General features: G+C 41.7%; 1 protein-coding gene across 1 annotated transcript in view; it reads left to right on the top strand.

The window, feature by feature from the left end:
• Window positions 1–21,928, top strand: part of grk5l (G protein-coupled receptor kinase 5 like) — a 29,481-nt gene extending 7,553 nt beyond the window's left edge. The window contains exons 2-16 of the mRNA XM_015972218.3: window positions 12,791–12,886; window positions 12,978–13,090; window positions 17,701–17,778; window positions 18,041–18,138; window positions 18,266–18,358; window positions 19,634–19,697; window positions 19,782–19,922; window positions 20,009–20,199; window positions 20,289–20,326; window positions 20,454–20,543; window positions 20,624–20,832; window positions 20,921–21,058; window positions 21,242–21,379; window positions 21,490–21,621; window positions 21,720–21,928. Coding sequence (XP_015827704.1) covers window positions 12,791–12,886; window positions 12,978–13,090; window positions 17,701–17,778; window positions 18,041–18,138; window positions 18,266–18,358; window positions 19,634–19,697; window positions 19,782–19,922; window positions 20,009–20,199; window positions 20,289–20,326; window positions 20,454–20,543; window positions 20,624–20,832; window positions 20,921–21,058; window positions 21,242–21,379; window positions 21,490–21,621; window positions 21,720–21,803 — 1,703 coding nt within the window. The 3' untranslated portion in view covers window positions 21,804–21,928. The remainder of the gene's footprint in view (window positions 1–12,790; window positions 12,887–12,977; window positions 13,091–17,700; window positions 17,779–18,040; window positions 18,139–18,265; window positions 18,359–19,633; window positions 19,698–19,781; window positions 19,923–20,008; window positions 20,200–20,288; window positions 20,327–20,453; window positions 20,544–20,623; window positions 20,833–20,920; window positions 21,059–21,241; window positions 21,380–21,489; window positions 21,622–21,719) is intronic.
• The last annotated feature ends 1,097 nt before the right edge of the window (window positions 21,929–23,025 follow it).

The raw sequence follows: 23,025 nt of genomic DNA, 5'->3' as shown, positions 1-23,025 counted from the left end.
AATTCACAACATGGCAGAAGCTCCTCCAGGCTTGTGTTTGTGGAGATAAAACATCAACGTAGCAAGTCAGTGGTAGAGCTGCCTTGCTGTCATCCAATCCGGGGCGAGATGCTCAAATATCAGGAAGTAAGTCGCCAAATCCTGCCGTTTGAAGCTCAGCTGTGATGTGAGCAACTTTTAGGTGAGAGAAATGGTGCACCAGTATATTTTCTTCCCCCAAGAACAACTTATAAGGCATTTACTCCTACTAGAGACCACTGCAGATGCATTGATGAAACGAGTCAACCACTCCTTTCAATATCTCAACAGATAATTTAGGATCCTCAAAAGTTCAGAGTTTTGGCCAAGTTCCAGTTTCGCATTTAATCCCAAGGCCAGGATTTGGATGGGTGCAAATCTCAGAAGATGACACCAGGCAGCAGGCCTTACAAGTGAGCTACTGCAGTGAGATGGGGGGTGGGTGACGAGTTGTTGGTGAGGCCACAACATGTCCCAGCAAGCTGAAGGCCTTACCACTGTTGCAGCTACCGGAGTTCTAGTGAAACGAGCTGCTTCACTTGCTGGCACTCTGAACAGTTTGAGCCATGGCATTGATCTTTGTTGTGTGGTCTGATCTGCCACCTGCCAGCTAATGGTAATACGAGTATTAATAATACACAATGGACTCGTCTCTGTTGTCGCACACAAATTTCCTCTCCTGCTTCCACACAAACAGAAAGCACTCGCCTGAAGTGCACCTCCCTCAGGACCCGTCTGAAGGACGCAGCCATGAAACAGTGCTGTCAACTTCTATTGGCTAGAGTCTTAATAGGAGAGAAATGAATAATAATAAGCCTGTTGCTTTTCCTTTGCACGAAAACAGACAAAAACACCAAATCTAGCTATTAGCTTTTCATTCTGCTTCTTTTTAAATTTTTATTTAAATTTAATTTCTGTTTGATTATTAAAACCCTTCTTTTACGTGTTTTACAGCCTGCATGTCAGGCGGGGATAGACTGATATATCGATCAGCCGATATATCGGGCTGATATTTACCGTTTATTATAAATCCACAGAAGCTGACATTTGTCCTCAGTAAAGCTGATTTAAAGTCAGTTGCCTTCTCAGGCAGCTGATGTAAATTTGATGTCAAATGTAGCTTGATGTAAATTTTACATTCATTAAAAACATTTGCATAGTAAATTCTCTAAATAAATTTTATGTAGGTGTGTGACTTTAACATTGAGCAGTGCACAAAGTTAAGATTTAACCGTTAGTTCAAAAACTGATTCAACTTCAGAAATTTTGTGCCTCAAATGGATGTTTTTAGTGACATTTTAGCGTGAAAGTAAGGTGGAAAACGTCTAGATATCGGCCATGAAAATCGACAGTACATATCGGCCATTGGCTTACCACGTCTCGTACACATCGGCATCGGTATCGGCAATAGAAAAAACAACATCAGTGCACCTCTAATGTCAGGCACGAGTCACACCTAAAGTAAAGTATTTTATCTATGGAGTTTTACGGTTCACAATGGTGCACAATCATTTACACGCACACACTAAGCATATGAAAGGCTTCTAATGTACTTGTATTAAAGCAGATTTTCTTTACTGTTCCTGAGTTACATTTGGCATTTTTACTTTCAAGGGAATCTGAAATTATTCATATTAAACAACAAAAAAGCCTTTCTGATGGTGAAATTAACATTATTATTTCAAATCTTGATGTCCCACCTGCATATTCAGAGAAAAACAAAATTTGGATTCACTAAAACTTTTTATCAATCAATATTACTCAAAAAAGCTTTCTAAAGAGTCTTAACGTAAACGTGCATGGATGTTTTAATTTATTACCTGCATTCTCACATCATATAATGTGAGATTGTTTATTTAAAAATCCAGACTTCAGATAAATATAAGATTTTTATTTCTATAAAAATACTCCCTTTTTACTTTGGTTTGGCCACAAATGTACACATTTAACCCAATCAAATTATTATAAATAAGACAATAAAATATAAATATGCCCGATTTGGATATTTTTATATCAGATTAGATTTTTATTAAATAATTACATGAAGCATATTTTATTTTTCACTGTATTTTTTGCATCAGATCTTGTTTTATTTATTTAACTTTTTAAAGAAAAACTTTAATAATTGGAAAGCAGATCCCCATCCAGGGTGAAGCACAGGGAGAGGTGAAGCAGTGAAGAAGAAGCAGGGATAGCTACTTTATCGACAACGCGCCACAAGGCTCGCTGTGTTTGGAGTAGGAGTGTGACTCATTTTTTCTTGAGTGGAAAAATTCAGCTGTCCGGCTCCTACTATCTCTATTGTTACTGCTGCCTCTACCCACACATACAGTATACGTAACCCAGCTGGATGCAACAAGTTCACGCCTGTTCTCTGGATGCTGTCGAGTGGCATCCTGGGAAATACAGGAGACCGTTATCTAAAATAGAAGTGGATGGGGCTTTAGGAAAGTTGTTACAGATAAAAAATGATTAATTTTAGTACTGCAGAAATGCCGAGAACAACTTCAACGATGTCTTTAGTTCTTCTCTGACAGCAGATGAGTACTTACACAGCACTTCATCGAATTGCGTTTCCTGTATTCTTGTTTGCTGGTATGTCTCTGTAATGGAACAGCAAATTAATATTTGATGCGCATTAATCAAATAATCAATCCTGCAAGTTTTGAACCTCCATTTCTGATGTCTGCTGGCGTGTAAGAAGCTAAATGCCGAGCCGTGCATAACGTCTAACAATAAATGGCCAATTTCCTTTCCTGCAGTTTCAGTGCCAACAAAGAGCTCTAAGGTTTTTAGAAGGAAATAGTCAGGACCGTGAGTAGTGGGACAATATAAGTTATTTATTGAGCCTATATGGCCTGGGCACCACTCACAGTGCTTTCTGGATGGAAGAACAGGTAAATTTATGGCACCTAATATTGTAAAAACACTGCAAATTCTTAACAGCTCCCACTCTTACTGGAGTCTTGCTGAGAGCTTTCTAAAACACTGAGAAAACACAAATAAGGTTGCTGCTGAGTAAGACCAAGTTGCCCTAGAAAACCAGATACATCTAGCTGAAGGAAAAAGATGAACACAGCCACCACAACAAGTACCTGCTCAATTAAAATGACATTTTTGACAGTAGTTTCTACAAATGAAGAGTTCATTTCAAAAACAGATGAATCAATTTTTGTAAAGGAAATAGCATCTTTTAATTATTTGCATCAGGGGATTTCAGTCAAAAAAGCCTTTTGTGATTTTGATCAACATTTGCTTTTTGCTGTTTTTTGCAAATGCTCATGAAATCTCAAAAATCCCTGCAAGAACTGACTCCTGGATGCACCAGTAGTGCTGCTGTTGGTGACATGTACGCTTCTAAATTTACCGTTTGATGTAATAGATGGTGGTTTTAAATGTGCAGCGGAGGTTGTTCATCTAAGCAAGCAACTTTTTTGAAATTTCACAATTCAAAGGATCAACCCCCATCGTTCAGGCTTCCTCCCTACCAACAAACTTCCCCCTGTCATAGGGCATGGAGGGGTTATGAACCAGTCATTAAGAACTGGACGTTCACAATGATCGAATAAGGTTTTCCAGGATTTTACATTTCTCCTGTAATTAAATTTGGGTACTGCCATCCATGTTTCAAAACAAGCGAGTGACTCTTCTCCGTCCCATTTGTGACTATGATAGCAGTTACCAGTTACGCATCTACGAGACGATTTAGGAAGAAAGCAAAGGCGAGTCACACACACTAAGTTGATAAGTAGATGCTGATGTGGACAAATTGTTGGTACTCTTTGGTCAATGAAAGAAAAACCCAGAATGGTCACAGAAATAACTGGAATCTGACGAAAATAATAATAAATAAAAATTCTGTGAAATTTAACCATTGAAAGTCGGATATTGCTTTTTAACCATGCTTTGGCTGAATTATTAAAAAAAATAAACTCATGGAACAGGCCTGGACAAAAATGAAGGTGCCCATAATCCATATTTTGTTGAACAACTTTTTGAGGCAATCACTGCAATCAAACAATTCCTGTAACTGTCACTGAGACTTCTGCACTTCTCAGCAGGTATTTTGGCCCACTCCTCATGAGCACACTGCTCCAGTTGTCTAGTTTTGAAGGCCACTTTAGAATAGTCCAATGATTTCCTCTTAGCCGTTCTTGGGTGTCGTTAGCTGTGTGTTTTGGGTCATTGTCTTGTTACAAGACCCATGACTTGTGACCGAGACCAAGTTTTCTGACACTGGCCAGCACATTTCTCTCCAGAACCCTTTGATGGTCTTGAGATTTCATTGTACCCTGCACAGACTCAAGACACCCCATAACATAACAGAGCCTCCTCTGTGCTTCACAGTAGGAACAGTGTTCATTTCTTGATATGCTTCATTTTTCCATCAGTGGAAATAGAGCTGATGTGCCTTGACATGTGCTGATGGCCATTTTGAAAGAAGAAAATCTGACAACCCCCCCAGCTGGCTATGATTGAGGCATTAGACATATTTGTGATTATGTCACTGTAAAATTCTTACTCATCACATCTTTATGGTTTATTTGGTAAACTCAAATGAATGCCTGTGAAATTTTGGATATTGGAGTTGTTTTTAAAGTGCTGTAATACACTAGCTATTAGTTTATCATTCCTAATGGGTGCAAAAGCTATTTCTGCAAACAGATGCTGTTCAGGAAGTTGTATAAGATAGTAATTATTTCTAGCCTTCACATAGAAACACACTTGAAAATGGAGACTGCCTGAGTAGTACACGTGATGACTTCAGCCTTATTTCTGGGAGGGATATGGTGTCTCTCTTATAAAGCCCTTTTAACAGTATTTGTTCCCTCGTGATGTAAGTGTAACGCTTCACTCTGGATAAAGTGATGATCATCCTTAAGGGACTCTCCAGATTACATTTGTAAAATGCTAAAAACATTTATGAAGGTGACTAGGTGAGCAAACACCATAACACCTTGTTAGAATAAAGAAGCGACCCATTAAGGTTAGCCGCTGGACTATGCTCTGTCTTCCTGGATCTTTATGGATGAGCAAACAGCGTGTATTACTCAGCAGGCCATGCGCCGTGTGTGGTCCTTTGATCATTGGGTTATATAATTTCAGTCTATTCAACACCCCTTTCACCTTCCCTCCTCACATTCCAGATTTGGTATACTTATAGAGCAGGAAACTTGTGGCACCTGACTGTTCCCTGACAGGAAACGTGCCCTGCCTTCTGCAGGCTTTCATGAAATTTCTGTCCCTACTCACAAGTTTTATTCGCTGCATATAGTTGTCCCTCACGATCTTGGAGAGATGGCTACGCTAACAACAAACTCACTAACGCTGATGACGGATTTGACCACTTCAACACGTCCCTTGCTGCTGCTGCGGCCGCTGCCCTTGAGCCGGTCACTATTTTTAGCACCAGTGTGTAAAGGACACAAAGGCAAGATAATAGGAACGTTTGTGTTGTGTTATCAAAAAACTTTACAGAATTAGCAGAATGCTAATAATGCATCCTGATCAATTTTACACGTTTGCATTGACTCTAAATGCAACATTGTTGAATTCCAGCTGTCATGCACTGGGATGCAGCTGTATGCTAGCATCAGTACAGCTGATAACATCTCCTTTCATTGTCCGTGGCTGATTTTCAGGTGACCCCCTTGCTGAGTGAATTAACATGTGACCCCCCCCCCCCCACACACACACACACACGCACGCACACACACACACACACACACACACACACACACACACACACACACATACACACACACACACACACACACACACACACACACTCACACCCCCTGCAGTAGACAGTTGAATAGCCTGTTGTCTCCCGTTGTCTCCTAGGGTGAGTGAGCATCAGATGTTTGCTTTGAGAATGTTAGCAGAAGCTGTAGGCAGATCATTCTGTTGTTATTTTGGAGATAATGAGGAGTATGTGGACAGAGAGGTTCTTTGAGGGTGGTAATAATGAGGAGGTTTCTACATGACATCATGCTGGAACAGGTCAACAAAGAGCGTCTTCCTGCTATAGTCTTCCCCTTCTGCTCAGGTCTGGCCAATGTTCCCTCTAGCTTCCTCTGGCACACACACACACACACACACACACACAAACACACTTGCTACAAAACTTTTCAGCTACAGATTTTTGTACTGTGGCTAAAAAATAACTGGGCTTTTACTGAAGTTATGTGTTTGAATGTTTAAAAATAAACATCCCTTGTGAAATGATGCACATCGTACAAAATGCATAATCCAGAGATGTGTGATTTTTCTTCTCCTTTAGCAACACTTGTGCTTTGTCATCAAGATGCTTCTCGTGATAAAGCTAAGCTGTACAGAACCATTGACAAATAGGAAGGAGATGCTGCTGAGTGCCAGTCTGTGTAGATTTTTAATGATAACCTGCATCTTGTGTATTTAAAACAAACGTTTGCGTTCGCAGATCACCATGCCTTCACCTGCAGCTCCCTCGTTAACCCATTCCAAGGGCTGAAACAGTTATGAGAGGCAGGCTGGCTTCACTGTGTTCTGACCACCACAGTGTGACTCAACCACGGCACGAGGACGACATTTAACAGCTTAGACAAAGGAGGATATGTGAGAATAAGTAAGACTTAGCTTATCAGAAGAATTGGTGGTTTGTGAGTGAGGGGGTCAGAGCAGATGGGCAATGAGTGTGAAGAGGCACAGGCGTCTACCCAAATCTTTCTCACTTCATACACAGTGTAGGTGTAGAGAGTTTTCATAGCACCCCTTTCAGCCAGCGCTTGTGCTTTCACATCACGTGCATGGCTGCAGATGTTAGCGTGTGTGTTGTATTCTCAGTCAGGCTTGCAGGATGTGGTTTAGACCGGTTGCCCATAGCAAATCTGACTTTACGTTTGAGTGGTACTTTAAGTGTAGGTGGATGTTGGTTGGTTGTGTATCAGTAACCTTGTTAACGGCTCAGATTCTTTTGTGTGTCAACACGTTATGAATATAACCACACAGCAGAGCAGAGTGGCTTTGAAACGTGTGGATAGATTGACCCCACAGGACCAGCATGCTTTGGTTAAATTGAGCATGAGGACATTACTGAAGAGAGGTCACGGCAAAGACACTGCGCGCACACGCACACACACTCACACACACACACACACACACACACACACACACACACACACACACACACACACACACACACACACACACACACACACACACAGATGTTTGGGATGCCAGTAACCCCCTGATGTTTTGCCAGATGGATGTTGTTCTCTCTCTGACCTTATTTTTGCCACACTTGACATGCCATGATGATGTCAGAGCTGCTGAGCAAAAACATAAATAAAGGGTGGTGACCACACGGTCTGCATGGAACAAATTAGAATGACAAGTTCCTGTGTGCAGCGAATCTACAGCGTAGTCCGAGTGTAAGAGACAGGCCACAAGAGAGGGTGATGCATCTGATAAAAGACAAAAGCAATGAAGATGAGAGGACATTTGCAGGCACCTGTCCTATAGTTTACGAGAGAGAGAGGGAGGGAGGGGGGGTAACAACGCTGACAATGAACCGTATATTTATGTCGATGCAATGAACCGACAAACACTGGAGACACAGACAGGGTTAAATACACAGGGCTGGGGTGATAGGAGACGAGGAGCAGGTGTACAGGTGAAACTAATAACAGAGAGGAGGAGCAGAACGGAGCAGGGGAGGAAACCAGACCTAACTGGGGAAGGGAACACACACTCTAAAGGAGACTAAGGAACTGAAATAATAAACCTGAATGAATCTACAGTGGGGAGAAGAGAACATGAGGAAAACCTGGAGGGAGCTGGGGACCAAAGGGACACAGAACACGACAGCACCAGTCATGAATGTGGAAGTTTATTTTTTTATTTTATTTTTATTTTTATTTTTTCAAATGTCTTCACACCAGTTATTCTAAACCTCTCAGTGCTCTCCTTTATCATTGATATAGCTTACCTCTGTAAACTTCCACCACGGATTAATTTCTCATTTCCTGACAAAATATCTTCTCCCCATTGGGCAGATAGATGCACAGCAGCACTGAAACATGTACCAAGTATTTGAAATCTTTTCAACTGATTAAGGTGTACTATACATTATACTGTTCAGTCCAAACAAAAGTCGCCACCAAATAAAGGTCACACACTCTATTTCATTGGACCACCTTTAGCTTTGGCTATGGTACACATTTGCCATGGCATTGTTTCGATAAGCTTCTACAATGTCATTAATGTTTCACCAAGATCTTGATCTTGCATTGATGATGGTAGATTCTGACTGCTGCACAAAGCCTTCTCCAGCACACCCCAAAGATCAATCAATAGGCTTAAGGTCTGGACTCTGTGGGGACCAATCTATGTGTGAAGATGATGTCTCATGCTCCTTGAACCACTCTTTCACTATTTGAGCCCAATGAATCCTGGCATTGTCATCTTGGAAGATGTCTGTGTTTCATCAGGGAAGGTGGAACAACCTGGTCATTCAGTATATTCAGGTAGTCTGACCTCATTCTTGGAGCACATCCTGTTGGTGAACCTAGACCTGACCACCTGCAGTAACCCCAGATCATAACACTGCCCCCACAAGCTTGTACAGTAGACACTAAGCATGATGGGTGCATCACTTCATCTGCCTCTCTTCTTACCCTGATGCTTCCATCACCCTGGAACAGGGCCCATCTGGACTCATCAGACCAGTTTTTAATAATTTGGACAGTTCTTAAGCCAGTTTTAGTCTTTTCTGAAATCTCCTTAGATGTTTTCTCTGCTTGATGCATGCCAGTGATCTGACCCTTCTCACACAGACCAACGTCTTTTCCACGACCAGATGTGTCGTTCTACATGGTTGTTTAAGAAATGAGAAGCAGCTTACTAACTGGAGTTAACCCCTTAGCATTCCAGCCCCCCGTCCATGGGACAAAACCCCATTGCATTCCTTAAACCTGGAAATTTAAGGGGTTAAATAACTTGCTGCCAGCTGAAAGATAATGCAGTAATTATCCAATAGGAGGCTCCTACCTGTCTGCTTATTTAAATACAGGTGGCAACTTTTTTTGGGCCGGGCAGTTAAGTATATATATATATATATATATATATATATATATATATATATATATATATATATATATATATATATATATATATACATATATATATATATATATATATATATATATATATATATATAAATGTGTAGAATGATGGTAATAATTTGTGTATGTGCATACAATTTGCATGTTAGAGAGAGTGTATGGGTTTATTTTCATATGATTTTGCATGTAAGTGTTTGTTGGAAAAAAGATTTGATATAGCTGAACTATGAGAAGCAGCAACAAGTTAATATTATCACAGGCTGTGAGTCATTTTGGAGAATTCAAGATCGCTTCAAGTGACGTCCCTAAACTCAGGGCTAAAGAGATATACTTGAGGTCTCAAAATATAACAAAACTGTGTACATAAAACCACAATCTTTAGGTTTCATATATCAGAAGAGGAGATAAACAATAGTTACCATAATTGTCTGAAAAAAATAGATAGGGTTATGTAGTTGGCAAGAGTGCAGACACAGAAGAAAGTGCATGAAGAGGGTGCAGGAGGATTGGGTTGTTGTGGGTCTAGAAGATGCTGTCTGAGCTAGGTCTTCAAGCGTTTCTTAAAAACAAGGAATGCCTTTGTTCTGGTAGCACATGGTCATTCCACCTTTGTGGAAAGGAGTCTGGACTGTCTTGAGTGCTGTCTGCACACTGTTAGCCAACAATCCTTTGATGACTGGAGTAGCCAAGTTGTGACTTTGCAAGAAGATTGAAGTAGATGGGAGTTCTTTTCAGCACTTTGTACTTAGAGATCAACCAATATTGGTTTTTCTATTGCCAATACCATTAACGATGTGTAAAGGTCATGGTCGACTGATTTTAATAGCCGATATATAGATAATTTCTGCCTTATTTGAATTCTAAATGTCACTAACATCAACAGGAGTTTCTGAACCTAAATCAGTTTTTGAACTCTGAATTTAACCAACTGTTGAATCTTAATTTTGTGCACTGCTTAGTATAAAACATTTAACCAATTTAATCAAACAAATCAGTAAACTGACCGATAAATAAATTTATAAGACAGGAAAATAAAAAGAAAATGCCAGTTGACGATAAAGTTTTAAAGCATTTTAAATTTAGCAGCATCACTAGGCTGCCAGTGGATGTGCCTGCTTTTAAATTGACTGATGAGGAAGGCTGGTGGCAATACATAAAAACGGTAAATATCCGCGTATCTAATCTGTATGCCAACAGCAGAGATGTTGTAGTCTCCCACATTATGCTTAATTGAGACATAAATTCAAAAACTTGACAGAAGATGCAGCACAGACTGAGATGCTGCTGTTTGCATTTTTGTGCCATAACCCCAGCTGTCAGCGAAGCACTACTAGTAACCACACAATCACTTCCCACTCCTATGGGGTCAAAGATCCAAAAGGAGGTAAACCACCTCATTGTGGATGTGCATAGAGCTGTAAATGGTAAACAACCCAGAAACAAAGACAGCTGGTTGGTGGGCCTCAAGCATCAAAAATAGGTCAGTCACAGGCTGCCAGAACTTGGTCAATGGGATGTGGAGTTTTTTTTCCAGTGAAGATGATGCTTAAGGAACAGGAATGAGGAGGAACCGAAGAAGATAAATAAACAGGTTTAGGGATCAGCGAGAGGGAAAGAAAACAGGACACGGACAGAAAAACAGAGGACCTGATTTATTTGTGGTCGTCTCAGCATTGTGTACAGATTGAATAGCTGGGTGGAGCTCCAGTGTTTGGTACAATTATTTAACCGAGTGTTGACCCTTCCCGGGAACTCTCTTTTATCTGCAAATGCTTTCCAGAAGCTGGAGCGCCTTCATTTTTCAGCTAAGACCTGCATGGGGAATGACCTTCTCCAGTCACTGTGCTGCTGTGTGTGTGCGCTTTGTTTTTATTAAAATAGATTAAAATAGTTTACCACACAGAGCTGTACGCTGACATTTTGTTGTGCTGCATACCTTTACTCATTAACTCTTTTCATCATAGAACCATTGGAACTCAAATGAGGAAGTCTGTTTTTGTACAAAGTACATTAATGCTGATTAGGAGCAGATGATAAAAGTTAATAATTGTCTCCAGGGATATTTTGACTGCAGTTATTAATACATACTCTCTCCATGTTGGCCTGGGATCTGCATCACAAACTCCAAGCAAAGCAGCTCATGGTGGATTTGAGTGAAACTCTCACAAAGTTATCGTCAGGCCCCTTGAGAGTTAGAGCAGTTAAAGATTGCAGCTAATCAAGCTTAGCTAACACTAACATGGCTATAATTTACAGATAATGAACCACAGTTTGATAGCTGAAGATCACACACAGTCAGACTCCCAGTGCATGAGATCTTGTGATATTGCTGGAGTTTCACACTTAATTTTATTTTCTAGATTGAACCAAAATAACTATAATTCCATTATTTCCAAGCATGGGATGATTTTAGTGTAAAATTGTTGCTTTAAAGGCAGGAAGCAACATGCATTCCTTCAGTGATCCATTAATTATTTAAAACATTTCTTAAAAGTCTCAACATTTTGTGTTTCTCTCTGATGTTCTTTGATTTCCTGTTCTTTTATCCAACTAACCTTTATTTTCACAAGCCTGTGAATGAATCCAGCGAGCTTTTTTTATTCAACCTTCAGGTCAGGAACCTCGGCTGTTTGTGAGCTGATCCTCAACACTATCTGTTAAGAGTCATTTACAAAGCTTTGTTTGGTCAGATGCTGCTTTTATAATAGTTCCATTATTTTAAGCCTTTTTTCCCAGAAATATTTATATGCAAAAGCGTATGAAAATAAACCCAAACACTCCCAATAACATGCAAACACAGTGTTAAGTTCAAAATGGTGACATGAAATCCGAAGGGCAATAGGGACACTTTCGTTTAAAGGCGTGGAACCCTGCTCCATGCTGATACAGGCGCTTATGCCTCCCAATTTACATGATCCAAACTGAAGCATGTAATGTACTGGTGTAACTGGGAGGAACAGATGCATTTTGAACAGCAGGAGAGGAAGGGAGGCTGTAATGCAGTGGGACTGATGGGAAAACTGCTAAAGCTTTCACTCTGCTGCTCCAGCATGACGTAGTGCTTCTTGAATTCCTGACTTATTGCTTAAAGATGTCTTCTTGTCATTTCTTTTCCTGTTTTCACGCTCTTAAGGATGAGCAGACAGACTGGGTGCAGCTCAAAGACGCAGCTCCAGCACGATGGAAAACTGTAAAATAAGTTCACGTCTGATTCCACGGCAGGGAAATTTAGCTTAGATGAGGAATGTGGATTCAGGTAAAGAAAAGCAGCAAGGACTAATCAGATGCCACACAAAAAAATGTGATGTTGAATGGAATCTGTTCCGGCAAAGTTCTTATGGGAGCTGGCGTGGTGAGGACTGCTGTCTGAGCACAAACATTTAACCCCTGTTCCACTTTCGGAAAAGCTACTGACTGTGGAGGAAAATGAGTGTAGAACAGAGAAATTGAGGAAGTGAGACGTAATCTATGAATTGTATATACTCGCTGAGACTATGATTTCATTCGGGGGAAAGCCCACTCGCAACCCCCACCTCTCCTCTTTCTCCCTCTTTTAGTCTCTTAGCTTTTCTGTTCTTCACGCTGAAACAAAACAAACACATGTTGACAAATTCATGAATTCCTGTCATTTTGATATTTTTGAATCTCATTTGTCCCTGTCACCACAGGTGGGGGTGGAAAGCGGAAAGGAAGGAGCAAAAAATGGAAGGAGATCCTCCGGTTTCCCCATATAAGCCAATGTGTTGAACTGGGAAAAACTATCGGTACGTATTTGTGAGCTCCACCTGAAGAGGCTGCATTTGTCTGGTGTGTCTGAATGCTGCGGGTTAAAGGATTTGATTTTCGCCCCCACAGAGAGGGATTATGCCAGCATCTGTGAGAAACAGCCTATTGGACGGCTTCTTTTTCGTCAGTACTGTGAGATCAAACCCAACTTGCAACGATGCATCCAACTACTGGACGCAATGGTACGCACGCGCGCGCGCGCACACACACACACACACACACACACACACGCACACACACGCACACACACACACACACAACTTGAATTAGCCTGCTTTTAGAAGAAGCATGTAGCATTCATAGCTCCCTCCATTTAAATGAATTATTAATACTCTAAATGAGTTTATATTGCAGCATTATATGGATTCTTGGAAAAATGCAGGGAGACACATTAAACTAAGATGATAAATGATCATAAATCTGTGATGTCATGCTGCTTCGTGGAATTTGTATGGACTTTAGACAGTGTTGTCAACTGTTTCTACTTTTAAAGGTGTAGTTCAGATCGCCTGAGTTTTAATTAAAATGAGTAATTGAAAACACTCCTTGAAAAACATTTGTAGAATTAGTGGTTAGTTGAGATTGCACATATGAGGGTCAGTAACAAAGAGTATCACCATTGTCTTAAAAAAACTAATCTCAAAAATGTCTTTGTGTCATGGTCTGCGTCTCCCTCATGTGTCTCCTTGTGTTGTCCAACCCCCTCTAGGATCCCCTTATGTGTCTCCTTGTGTTGTCCAACCCCCTCTAGGATCCCCTTATGTGTCTCCTTGTGTTTCTCATGTGTCCCCTTGTCTGCAGCCCCTCCAGGTCCCCCCCCCCCCCCCTCGGTATCCGCCCCCCCAGGTCCTGTGCTCCTGTTGGTGTCCCTTAGTCACCCCTCTGTAGTTTTTCTATAGGTTCAGCTTTTCATTTAATTAGTCTCTTTTAGTGTGTTTCTTTCCCCACCGTTTTTTTTAGTTCTCATCCCTCCTTAGATCATTAGTTATTTATCTTGCTCTTCTTGTCTTTAGGTTTTGTTTTTATTCTTGGGTCATGTTATTTTCCCCTCCTCAGCTCACTTTCCTGTCCCTGATTAGTTAATTGATTTCACTAGGTTTCTCTCCTCACGCACCTGCAGCTCATCTCCCACTCATCCTGCCCCAGTGTATTTAACCCTGTCTGCGTCTCAGTGTGGTGTTGGTTCACTGTTTTGTGTCAGTGTTGGTTTGTCGTCCGTCCATGCTGTCAATTTCACATCATTAGTAAATGGTAGAGACAGCAGTAGCTCAGGAGGTAGAGCTTGTTGTCCAGTAATTGGAAGGTTGCAGGTTTGATCCCAGCTCTGACCAGTGAATGCTGCTGTTGTGTCCTTGGGCAAGACACTTAACCTGCCTTGCCTGCTGGTGGTGGTCGGAAGGACTGGTGGCACCTGTGTATGGCAGACCTCGCCTCTTTCAGTGCGCCCCAGGGCAGCTGTGATTATTGTGGCTCATCCTCATAGAGTGTGAATGGGTGGATGACTGATTGTGTTGTGAAGGGCCTTGGGGGGTTGTAGAACCCAAGGTGCTACACAAATGCAAGCCATTTACCATTTACATCATTCTTTCCAAATCTGCATTTTTAAGTTGTGATGTCCTTCATTTGAGATGAATTGTGTTGGAATTATTTGGATTTATTTGACATTGAACTTGTCTTGGACTTGATTGCTTTGTTGCATGGTGCCCTGAGATTTGTTTGTTTTGTACTGGTTAGGGTTAGGGGATGTCTATGTCTAAACACACACCCAAACAGCTGCTTCTCGCTCCAATTACACTGTAATCTATAGCAGTTTGTGTGTCTAGACTTAAATACCTCCCACATGACACATTTAAGTCTTTATCTGTCAATGCCCGGAATATCTTTGTGGACATGTGACAGGACAGAAAGGGCAGCATTATCGTTTCCCAATCCCAACAGACTTTCCTCCGTTCACCTCTGTGAGAAGGAAACCACTTAGACGAAGCTAATTCTTCAGTCCGTCCATGTGACGAGCTCGCTGCTGAGCATTATACACAACAGGTCTGAGTGTGATTACAGCTGAGCAGATGCTTGTTTTTCGAGTGATTGGATAACACTCTGTGAACCCTGTGATGTTGTGAGGTTTGTTCGACAGATTATATAATCTAGACATTGTGGCTTTGGGAAAATGTGTAAGCTATTTAGCAAAAAATAAAAATAATACAAAATCCTGGCAGGTGTGTACAAGAAAGCAGGAGGTCATGTTTGATTTAATATGTGTGGACCTGAGGAAGAACTGCACCAAGAGGAATCCTACGTCACAATAGGGTGTAGGTGTACAATTTGTGTTGAAGCCCTTTTGCTTTCAAAAGGTCAAAGGCGAGTCTTCTTTCCCCTTTGGCTGACCCCCCACCAGCTGAGGGTGGGATTCAGACAGCTCGTTTACTCTATGTGAGCGCGTGATGCTGTGTTTGTGAGAACATTTTGTGTACGTGTGTTTGATGTCACTGGAGCCTCTGAACACAAATGCTCAGTTGGTTAACACTTGATATCAGTCACACGTTCTCCACCTTCTGAAATGTAATTTGTACACTAAATATATTTGTTGCTGTTTTTGTTATTGAAGAGTCAGTGACTCTATAAAGCCATTTTTAATCTAAGCTCCAGGCTTATGTCTGCATGCATGTGTGTGTGTGTGTGTGTGTGTGTGTGTGTGTGTGTGTGTGTGTTTTATTGTGGTGACGCTGGTGTGACACACTGTGACCCTCCAGGATCTCAAGGAATCCCACCGTGTTTACTGTGCGGTTGTCAGGCAACGCAGCACCATGCTGGAAAAATACCCACAACCCATCTGCACAGGCGCCCCTCACCCCCTCCCCTCGAGAAGGCCACAAAACACGTCAGAGGGCTTTTCATGTTGATGCCTTTGCAGAATGTGTGTAACAGTTCAACCCATTTATGTCAGCAGCCACATATGCTCAACAGCCAGCAGCCAGCAGCACATGTTAATGTGAGAGTGACAGCAACACCGAGATGCAGAGTGACAGGGGTGTGTGTGTGTGTGTGTGTGTGTGTGTGTGTGTGTGTGTGTGTGTGTGTGTGTGTGTGTGTGTGTGTGTGTGTGTGTGTGTGTGTGTGTGTGGGTGGGTGGGTGGGTGGGTGGGTGGGTGGGTGTGTGTGTGTGTGTGTGTGTGTGTGTGTGTGTGTGTGTGTGTGTGTGTGTGTGTGTGTGTGTGTGTGTTGTAAAATACATTATGTGGTTTATGAGACGTTTCACTAACGGGGTCTGCAGCCTGCCGCTCTGGAGCAACAATGGCTCTTAATTACTTTGGATAAAAATGATAAGAAACCAGCGTATGTTCTTAAATATAAATATAAGTTTATAAAAACAGGTTTAAACAGCTTTTCAGTTTTATCATGAAATAATTGCATTGAATTTTTATCTCAGAAAGACACAAAAAGTGTCAGTCATTTTTATATCTATTTATAGGGTTTTTTCCAACAATTTCTACAACTATCAACATCCCATTGAAAAAACATCCATATTCTTAATTTTTCCCCCCAGATATTTAAAACTGAATAGTAAAAATTGTGTTTTTTAAAAGATGACAAAAATCTTACCTTCTCATCTCATATCTTTTTCCGCCTATCCGGGTCTGGGTTGTTGGGGCAGCATCCCAACTAGGAATTTCCAGACCATCCTCTCCCCGGCCACCTCCACCAGCTCCTCCGGCAGGACCCCAAGGCGTTCCTGGGCCAGTTCGGAGATATACTTTCTCCAACGTGTCCTGGGTTGACCAGAGGGCATTCTGCCAGCAGGACTTGCCTGAAACACTTCACTGGGGAGGCGTCCAGGAGGCATCCTAACAAGATGCCCAAACCACCTAAACTGACTTCTCTTGATATGGAGGAGCAGCGGCTCTGCTCCGAGTCTCTCCCGAATGTCCAAGCTCCTCACCCTATCCCTGAGGGTGAGCCAGCCACCCCGTGGAGAAAACTCATATCGGCCGCTTGTATCCGCGATATTGTTCTTTTGGTCATTACCCAAAGCTCATGACCATAGGTGAGGACTGGGCGGTAGATGGACTGGTGAATCGAGAGCCTTGCTTTCCGGCTCAGCTCCTTCTTCACCACAACAGACCAGTTCATCATCGGCATAACTGCAGACACTGCCCCAATCCGCCTGTCGATCTCCTGCTCCCTCCTTCCCTCACTCGGGAACAAGACCCTGAGATACTTCAACTTCTCCACCTCAGTCAGGACCTCTCTCTCGACCCGGAGTTGGTAAGCCGCTCTTTTCCGGTCGAGAGCCATGGTCTCAAACTTGGAAGTGCTGATCCTCATCTTTAGATTTATTTATGGAAGATTGAGAAAAAAAGGATTTGACTTTAATGTCATAGTTCTGGCTTTTCTTCCTGAAATCTGAGAAAACAAGAACTTTTTTTCAGTGACCCTAATCTTCATATGTTGATATATTGTCTCTTTTTAAAGGGTCTTGCAACAGCTGCAGCTCTAAACACGTTTTATTTAGGAGGACCGGTGAAATGGTTGCTTGGATTGTAAAGGTTGCAGACCCTGCTCTGGACAAATGAACTGACTAAGAAAATGACAGAAAGGACTATTAATGTTTTAAACCGGCTGTGACAGAACTAGTAAATGATTAAACGAGTCATAATTATGAATTGTGCCTTCCAAGAAAGTGACAATGTACCCGGATCAGCTGCCCTACGAGTAGAGAATAAATTGATGACAAGTGTAAAACAGATTATGCTCATTTTGTAATTGCTTATGACTTATTTATGCTGATCTTTAGGAAGACTATGAGGTGACACCTGATGAAAAAAGGAAAAGTCGAGGAGAGCAGATCATCAAGACATTTCTCTCAAAGCAAGTATGTTTCTTTATCTCTAAACGTTCTTTCTTTCTAGCATTCTTCAATAAAAGTGAAATTAGGAAATGTTTATTGGGACTAAAATGACACATTTGATATTAAAAAGATACGTTCTTAGCAAACTATTTTGGGTTAAAGCTTAAAATTCTCTCAGGAGTGTTTTGATTTGATGCACTTAAAGCAGTGCATACATTAGAAGTGATAATGTTGTGTGTGTGTGCTAAACACTTGTGACTGTGTGTGTTTACATGTGCTGATGTAGTCGCCTCAGCGGGTAGACATAGCAGAGGTTTTTGCAGAGCGATGCAGGGAGAACCTTGAGCTCAGTCCTTGTAAGGAGATCTTCAGCGAATGTCGCAAGTGAGTCGTCATTCCTTCTGCTTTTCTCCTCAAACTTGTTTTTGTATTTTTACTTCCGAGCACCAATTTTCTTTAAAACTGATTTTCAGCTGAATATATATATTTTTGTTGTTCCTGCTTTGACCAGGGCTGCCCATGAGTACCTGAGTGGAGCTCCGTTTGCAGACTATCAAAACAGCATGTACTTTGACCGCTTCCTGCAGTGGAAGATGCTGGAAAGGTTTGTTTGTTTTCGTTTGTCTGAATCCATTTTATGGCTTTAGGGACTAAAATGCTGAGGGCTAGCAAACGCATAATTATTCAATTACAAATATTCCATAATCAAAGAATTAACCAGAGAACCACCTCTTAATGGTTGAGGAAATATGTAAAGCCAAATCCATTTAGGGAAAGAGGTTGCTTTAAATTATTTCATTTTATTATTGAATCGTAGCTAGGTCCTCAGTTTAGACAGAGGAGGATTTTAACATCGTGAACTGGCAAATTAAAGGAAATTGTTTACTTTTTCAGTTACTATTATAATAAATACACATTTTAAGGTACAGTGAGTACATTTAAACGATCACAAAACAGTTTAGTGTTTCAACCATGTTGCATGGAAGGTTACACTGAAACACATTTCCTTCTCAGCCGGCTGGGGAGGGGTTGCCAGTTTGTTTGTTATTTCTTTTAAAAAGGCCAAAGAGGGATGTAGTCTTTGTTTACTGTCTGTCCCTCCTCCATACTTCCTGGTTCCAGAGCCTTTCATGTCTGAGACCACTTTGCTGGCAATTACTGCAGTGCTCCCAATTTATTTTTTGACATTGGCTAACAAAAAACAGCAGCGTTGAGGACAGTAGGCAGCAAAAGGAGCTGTCCATGGCTTTGTTTTTATCTAATATCGGGTAAAGAAGGCTGCACCACTTACCAAAAACTCAATATCACAGTGCTATTTATCTGCTTATCAACTTACACGTCTTTAATTGTCATCTAGAATCTTCTGGCGCTGATCCGTAACTGGTTGCACAGATCAGACTTGTTGGTTTTGATACTTGGACTGCAGTTCCCAAATTTGACCACAGGATGTCATTCTTACACCTTTAAGATTGAGTTTATTGATGTTCATGTTATGTATTTTTTAAAGTTTAGAATAATCAATGCTCTACACACCAGTGAGAACAACCTGTACCCTTAAACCTCACTCACTTAGCCATTTTCACTTGTTACAACATCACTTACTTTAAGCTTTCAAAACAGAACAAATTGAGCTTAAAAATGACTTGCTCTGTATCCTTAATGCAGAACACATATCAGAGTCAGTGTGAAGAAAGCAGCAGGCTTTCAGTGCAGCTTGATCGTATCCGTGTCTGGAAAGTGAAATTGCACACAAGAGGCCCAACCCTCTGCACAGGAAACAGACTCGGGATAATATTGAGTTCTGCAGATGATATTTCTGTCTTAATCAATATGACATAAGCATCTATTAATGGATTTCACTGTGTCTGTGTTCTGTCAGGCAACCAATCACTAAAGACACATTCAGACAATATCGAGTGCTGGGGAAGGGGGGGTTCGGAGAGGTAAGAGATGCTGCTGTGACACTGTTCTAAATCGTTGTGTTTTAGTTACATTGTTTGTTTTTTTGATTGTTGTTATTTTTGCAGGTGTGCGCATGCCAGGTGAGAGCAACAGGGAAGATGTACGCCTGCAAGAAACTGGAGAAAAAGAGAATCAAGAAGAGAAAAGGAGAGTCCATGGCTCTCAATGAGAAACAGATTTTGGAGAAAGTCAACAGTAGATTTGTTGTGAGTAAATCCAAATTAGACTATTCCCTGTTTTGAGTCTTTTAAAGCATGCTTATCCCACGGAGCATGCTCTCCCACTCCTGCAGGTGAGTTTAGCATATGCGTACGAGACCAAAGACGCTCTGTGTTTGGTGCTGACCATCATGAATGGCGGAGACCTGAAGTTTCACATCTACAACATGGGAACGCCAGGCTTTGAGAAGGACAGGGTCCAGTTCTACGCTGCTCAGATCTGCTGTGGACTTGAGCATTTGCACAGGGAATCGATCGTCTATAGGTAGAATTCTCACAAGCATTTTAACGTCTGTTTCCGCTGCTTTTCCAGTTTGTGTGTGAACTGATGAAGCTGGTTTTTGACTTTTGTAGAGATTTAAAACCAGAGAACATCCTTTTAGATGACAATGGTAAGTTTCAAAACAGATACCTTGGCCTAACATTTTAGAAACATTTGTGCAAAAACACAGAGAGGCTTGCACAGACAAAACTTGAAATGTGCACACAATCAGCTGATGAGCTTTTATTTCGCTGCAGGACACATTCGTATTTCTGACCTGGGGCTGGCCATCAAAGTGCCTGATGGAGAGAACATTAGGGGCAGGGTGGGGACGGTAGGCTACATGGGTAAGAAATACAAGTCACCATGTCCAAATATTTGTTTGTATGTTCTGAAACCAAAATGTTCTGTTGTCCTTTGTCTTCAGCGCCAGAGGTAATCAATAATGAGAAGTATGCTATGAGTCCTGACTGGTGGGGACTGGGCTGCCTCGTTTACGAGATGACTGCCGGAAGATTGCCCTTCCGTGCCCGCAAGGAAAGAGTGAAGCGTGAGGAGGTGGAGAGGAGGGTACAGGAGGAAGAGGAGGAGTACAACGACAAGTTTACAGAGGACGCTAAGGCAATCTGTAGAATGGTGAGGCTCAGCAGCAAACTGTTTGTAAAGACAGAGCAGTTTGAGTGATGAATAACCAAATGATTCATCTCTGCTTCTGCTCGGTCAGCTGCTCACCAAAGACCCTAAGCAGAGGCTGGGGTGCAATGTGGACAGAGCAGTGGGCGTCAAGGCCCATTCGTTCTTTAAAAACATCAACTTCAAGAGGATGGAGGCTGGAATAGTGGAGCCTCCCTTTGTGCCTGATGTGAGTGGTTGATGCTCTACGAGTTTAAATCAATGCTGTCACAACCACAAAACTTTAAACTGCTGAAACTAATGTTTTAAAAATCCCGATTAGACCAAAAGGACTAAAGTGTCTTTTTAGAAACATTTACCTAATTTTTCACCCAACCCTCTTTCTTTTTCCATGGCCGTTGCTCTTTCTCAGCCTCGGGCAGTGTACTGTAAGGATGTTTTGGACATAGAGCAGTTCTCCACCGTCAAGGGAGTAAATTTGGACCAAACTGACAATGACTTCTACTCCAAATTTGCTACAGGCAGTGTTTCCATCCCATGGCAGAATGAGGTGAGTGAACATCATAGGATTTTAAAAAACTGATCATTAGCCTTATGGACAGATAATTTGGCTTTCTCTTTTTTTTCCCTCTCTTTTTTATGTGTTCTTTTACCCTCTAGATGATAGAAACTGAGTGTTTCAGAGACTTGAACGTCTTTGGGCCACAAGGGACAAGACCTCCAGATTTAGACTGTAATCAGCCACCGGAGCCACCCAGACGTAGCCTGCTGGACAGGATTTTCAGGAGGCATGTGAGTGAACAACACAGCCGTGCTCGCTAAATTCAGGCGCGTTCGTTCAAATTAACCAACACAGGTCTTTTCTGTCTGTCTCCCTTCATTTGCTGCAGCACCCAGAGGTGTCTATTTCCAACAGCCGTGTGCAGTCTTCCAGTGTAAATTCTGTGGACTCTATGTCCAACTCTGCCCCCTAGTGGCTTAATGACAATATGGGAGTTTCACACACACACACACACACACACACAGACACACACACACACACACACACACACACACACACACACACACACACACACACACACACACACACACACACACACACAAAGAAAAGGAGCTCGGAAGGGCTTTCCTGTTGCTGATTGGTCCACCGCTGGGGCCTGAGCAGCAGTTGGAGACAACATGTCTAAAGCCTGAACGGTCAGCCCATGGGATGGGATGGGAAGGGGGGCTGGGGAATTTGCAGTAAGATGGTTGATGTTCCAGAGACATTTGGAAAATTTCAGACCAACCTTACGTGCCCTCAGGATTGTTGGACTACAGAGCAATGACGTTGTCGAAAACAGAATAAAGGGAAACAACTAAGCTAATATTCAGGGGATCGACTGTAAAATAAAGACTACCACAGGGAACTGAAGTTGGGGAGGGTCTTGGTGAATTATTTTTTTCCAGGAAAAAAAGAGACAATTCTTTTTTTCTATCATTTTTAGCCTTGTACTTTCTGGCCTGTATCTTGTACCAATATCTCCCTCATCTACCTACTTCCCATATGTGTCACCATCATTTGCACAATGCTTTCTCTTAACTTATTCTTTCTCTGGATCTCCTCTTCTGTACCTCAGATCACTCCTGAACATTCAGAACACGTCACCTCAGCAAACCTCAGCTCACGATGTACATTGCCTTGCATACACTCAGGCCAAAGATTGAATTTATTATTTTTGTTTGTAATACTGTTGTCAAATTGAATTGTTGGGGTTTTTGAAGGTTTTTAAGCCGTTGTGTAGAAACACATGAGGATCAGAATGATTCCTTTTTTTAAAAAATAAACTTCCTTTCGATATGAGCCTGCAGACATATCACGCAGCTTAAAGCGCACACACACACACACACACACACACACACACACACACACACACACACACACACACACACACACACACACACACACACACACACACACACACACACACACACACACACATGCATCCAGCACATTACACACTGAGATAGACATACACTTTCAGAATTGTGAGAATTGTGTTGTGTTTTCAATGCATGGATGTGTAAGTATGGACAGCTGTATCCCTTTTTTTTTGCTTCTTCATACCTCATTCCACTGACGTTGCCATCTTATACACATAGACGTCTCCCTCGGTTTACAGTGTCACTTTATATTTGGCATCATGTGGAGTTTGA

The sequence above is a fragment of the Nothobranchius furzeri genome, chromosome 17 (assembly GCF_043380555.1).
Source record: "Nothobranchius furzeri strain GRZ-AD chromosome 17, NfurGRZ-RIMD1, whole genome shotgun sequence".
NCBI lineage: Eukaryota > Metazoa > Chordata > Actinopteri > Cyprinodontiformes > Nothobranchiidae > Nothobranchius > Nothobranchius furzeri.
Note: the sequence above shows the minus strand (reverse complement) of the source record. Positions and strands in the feature narration are given on the sequence as shown.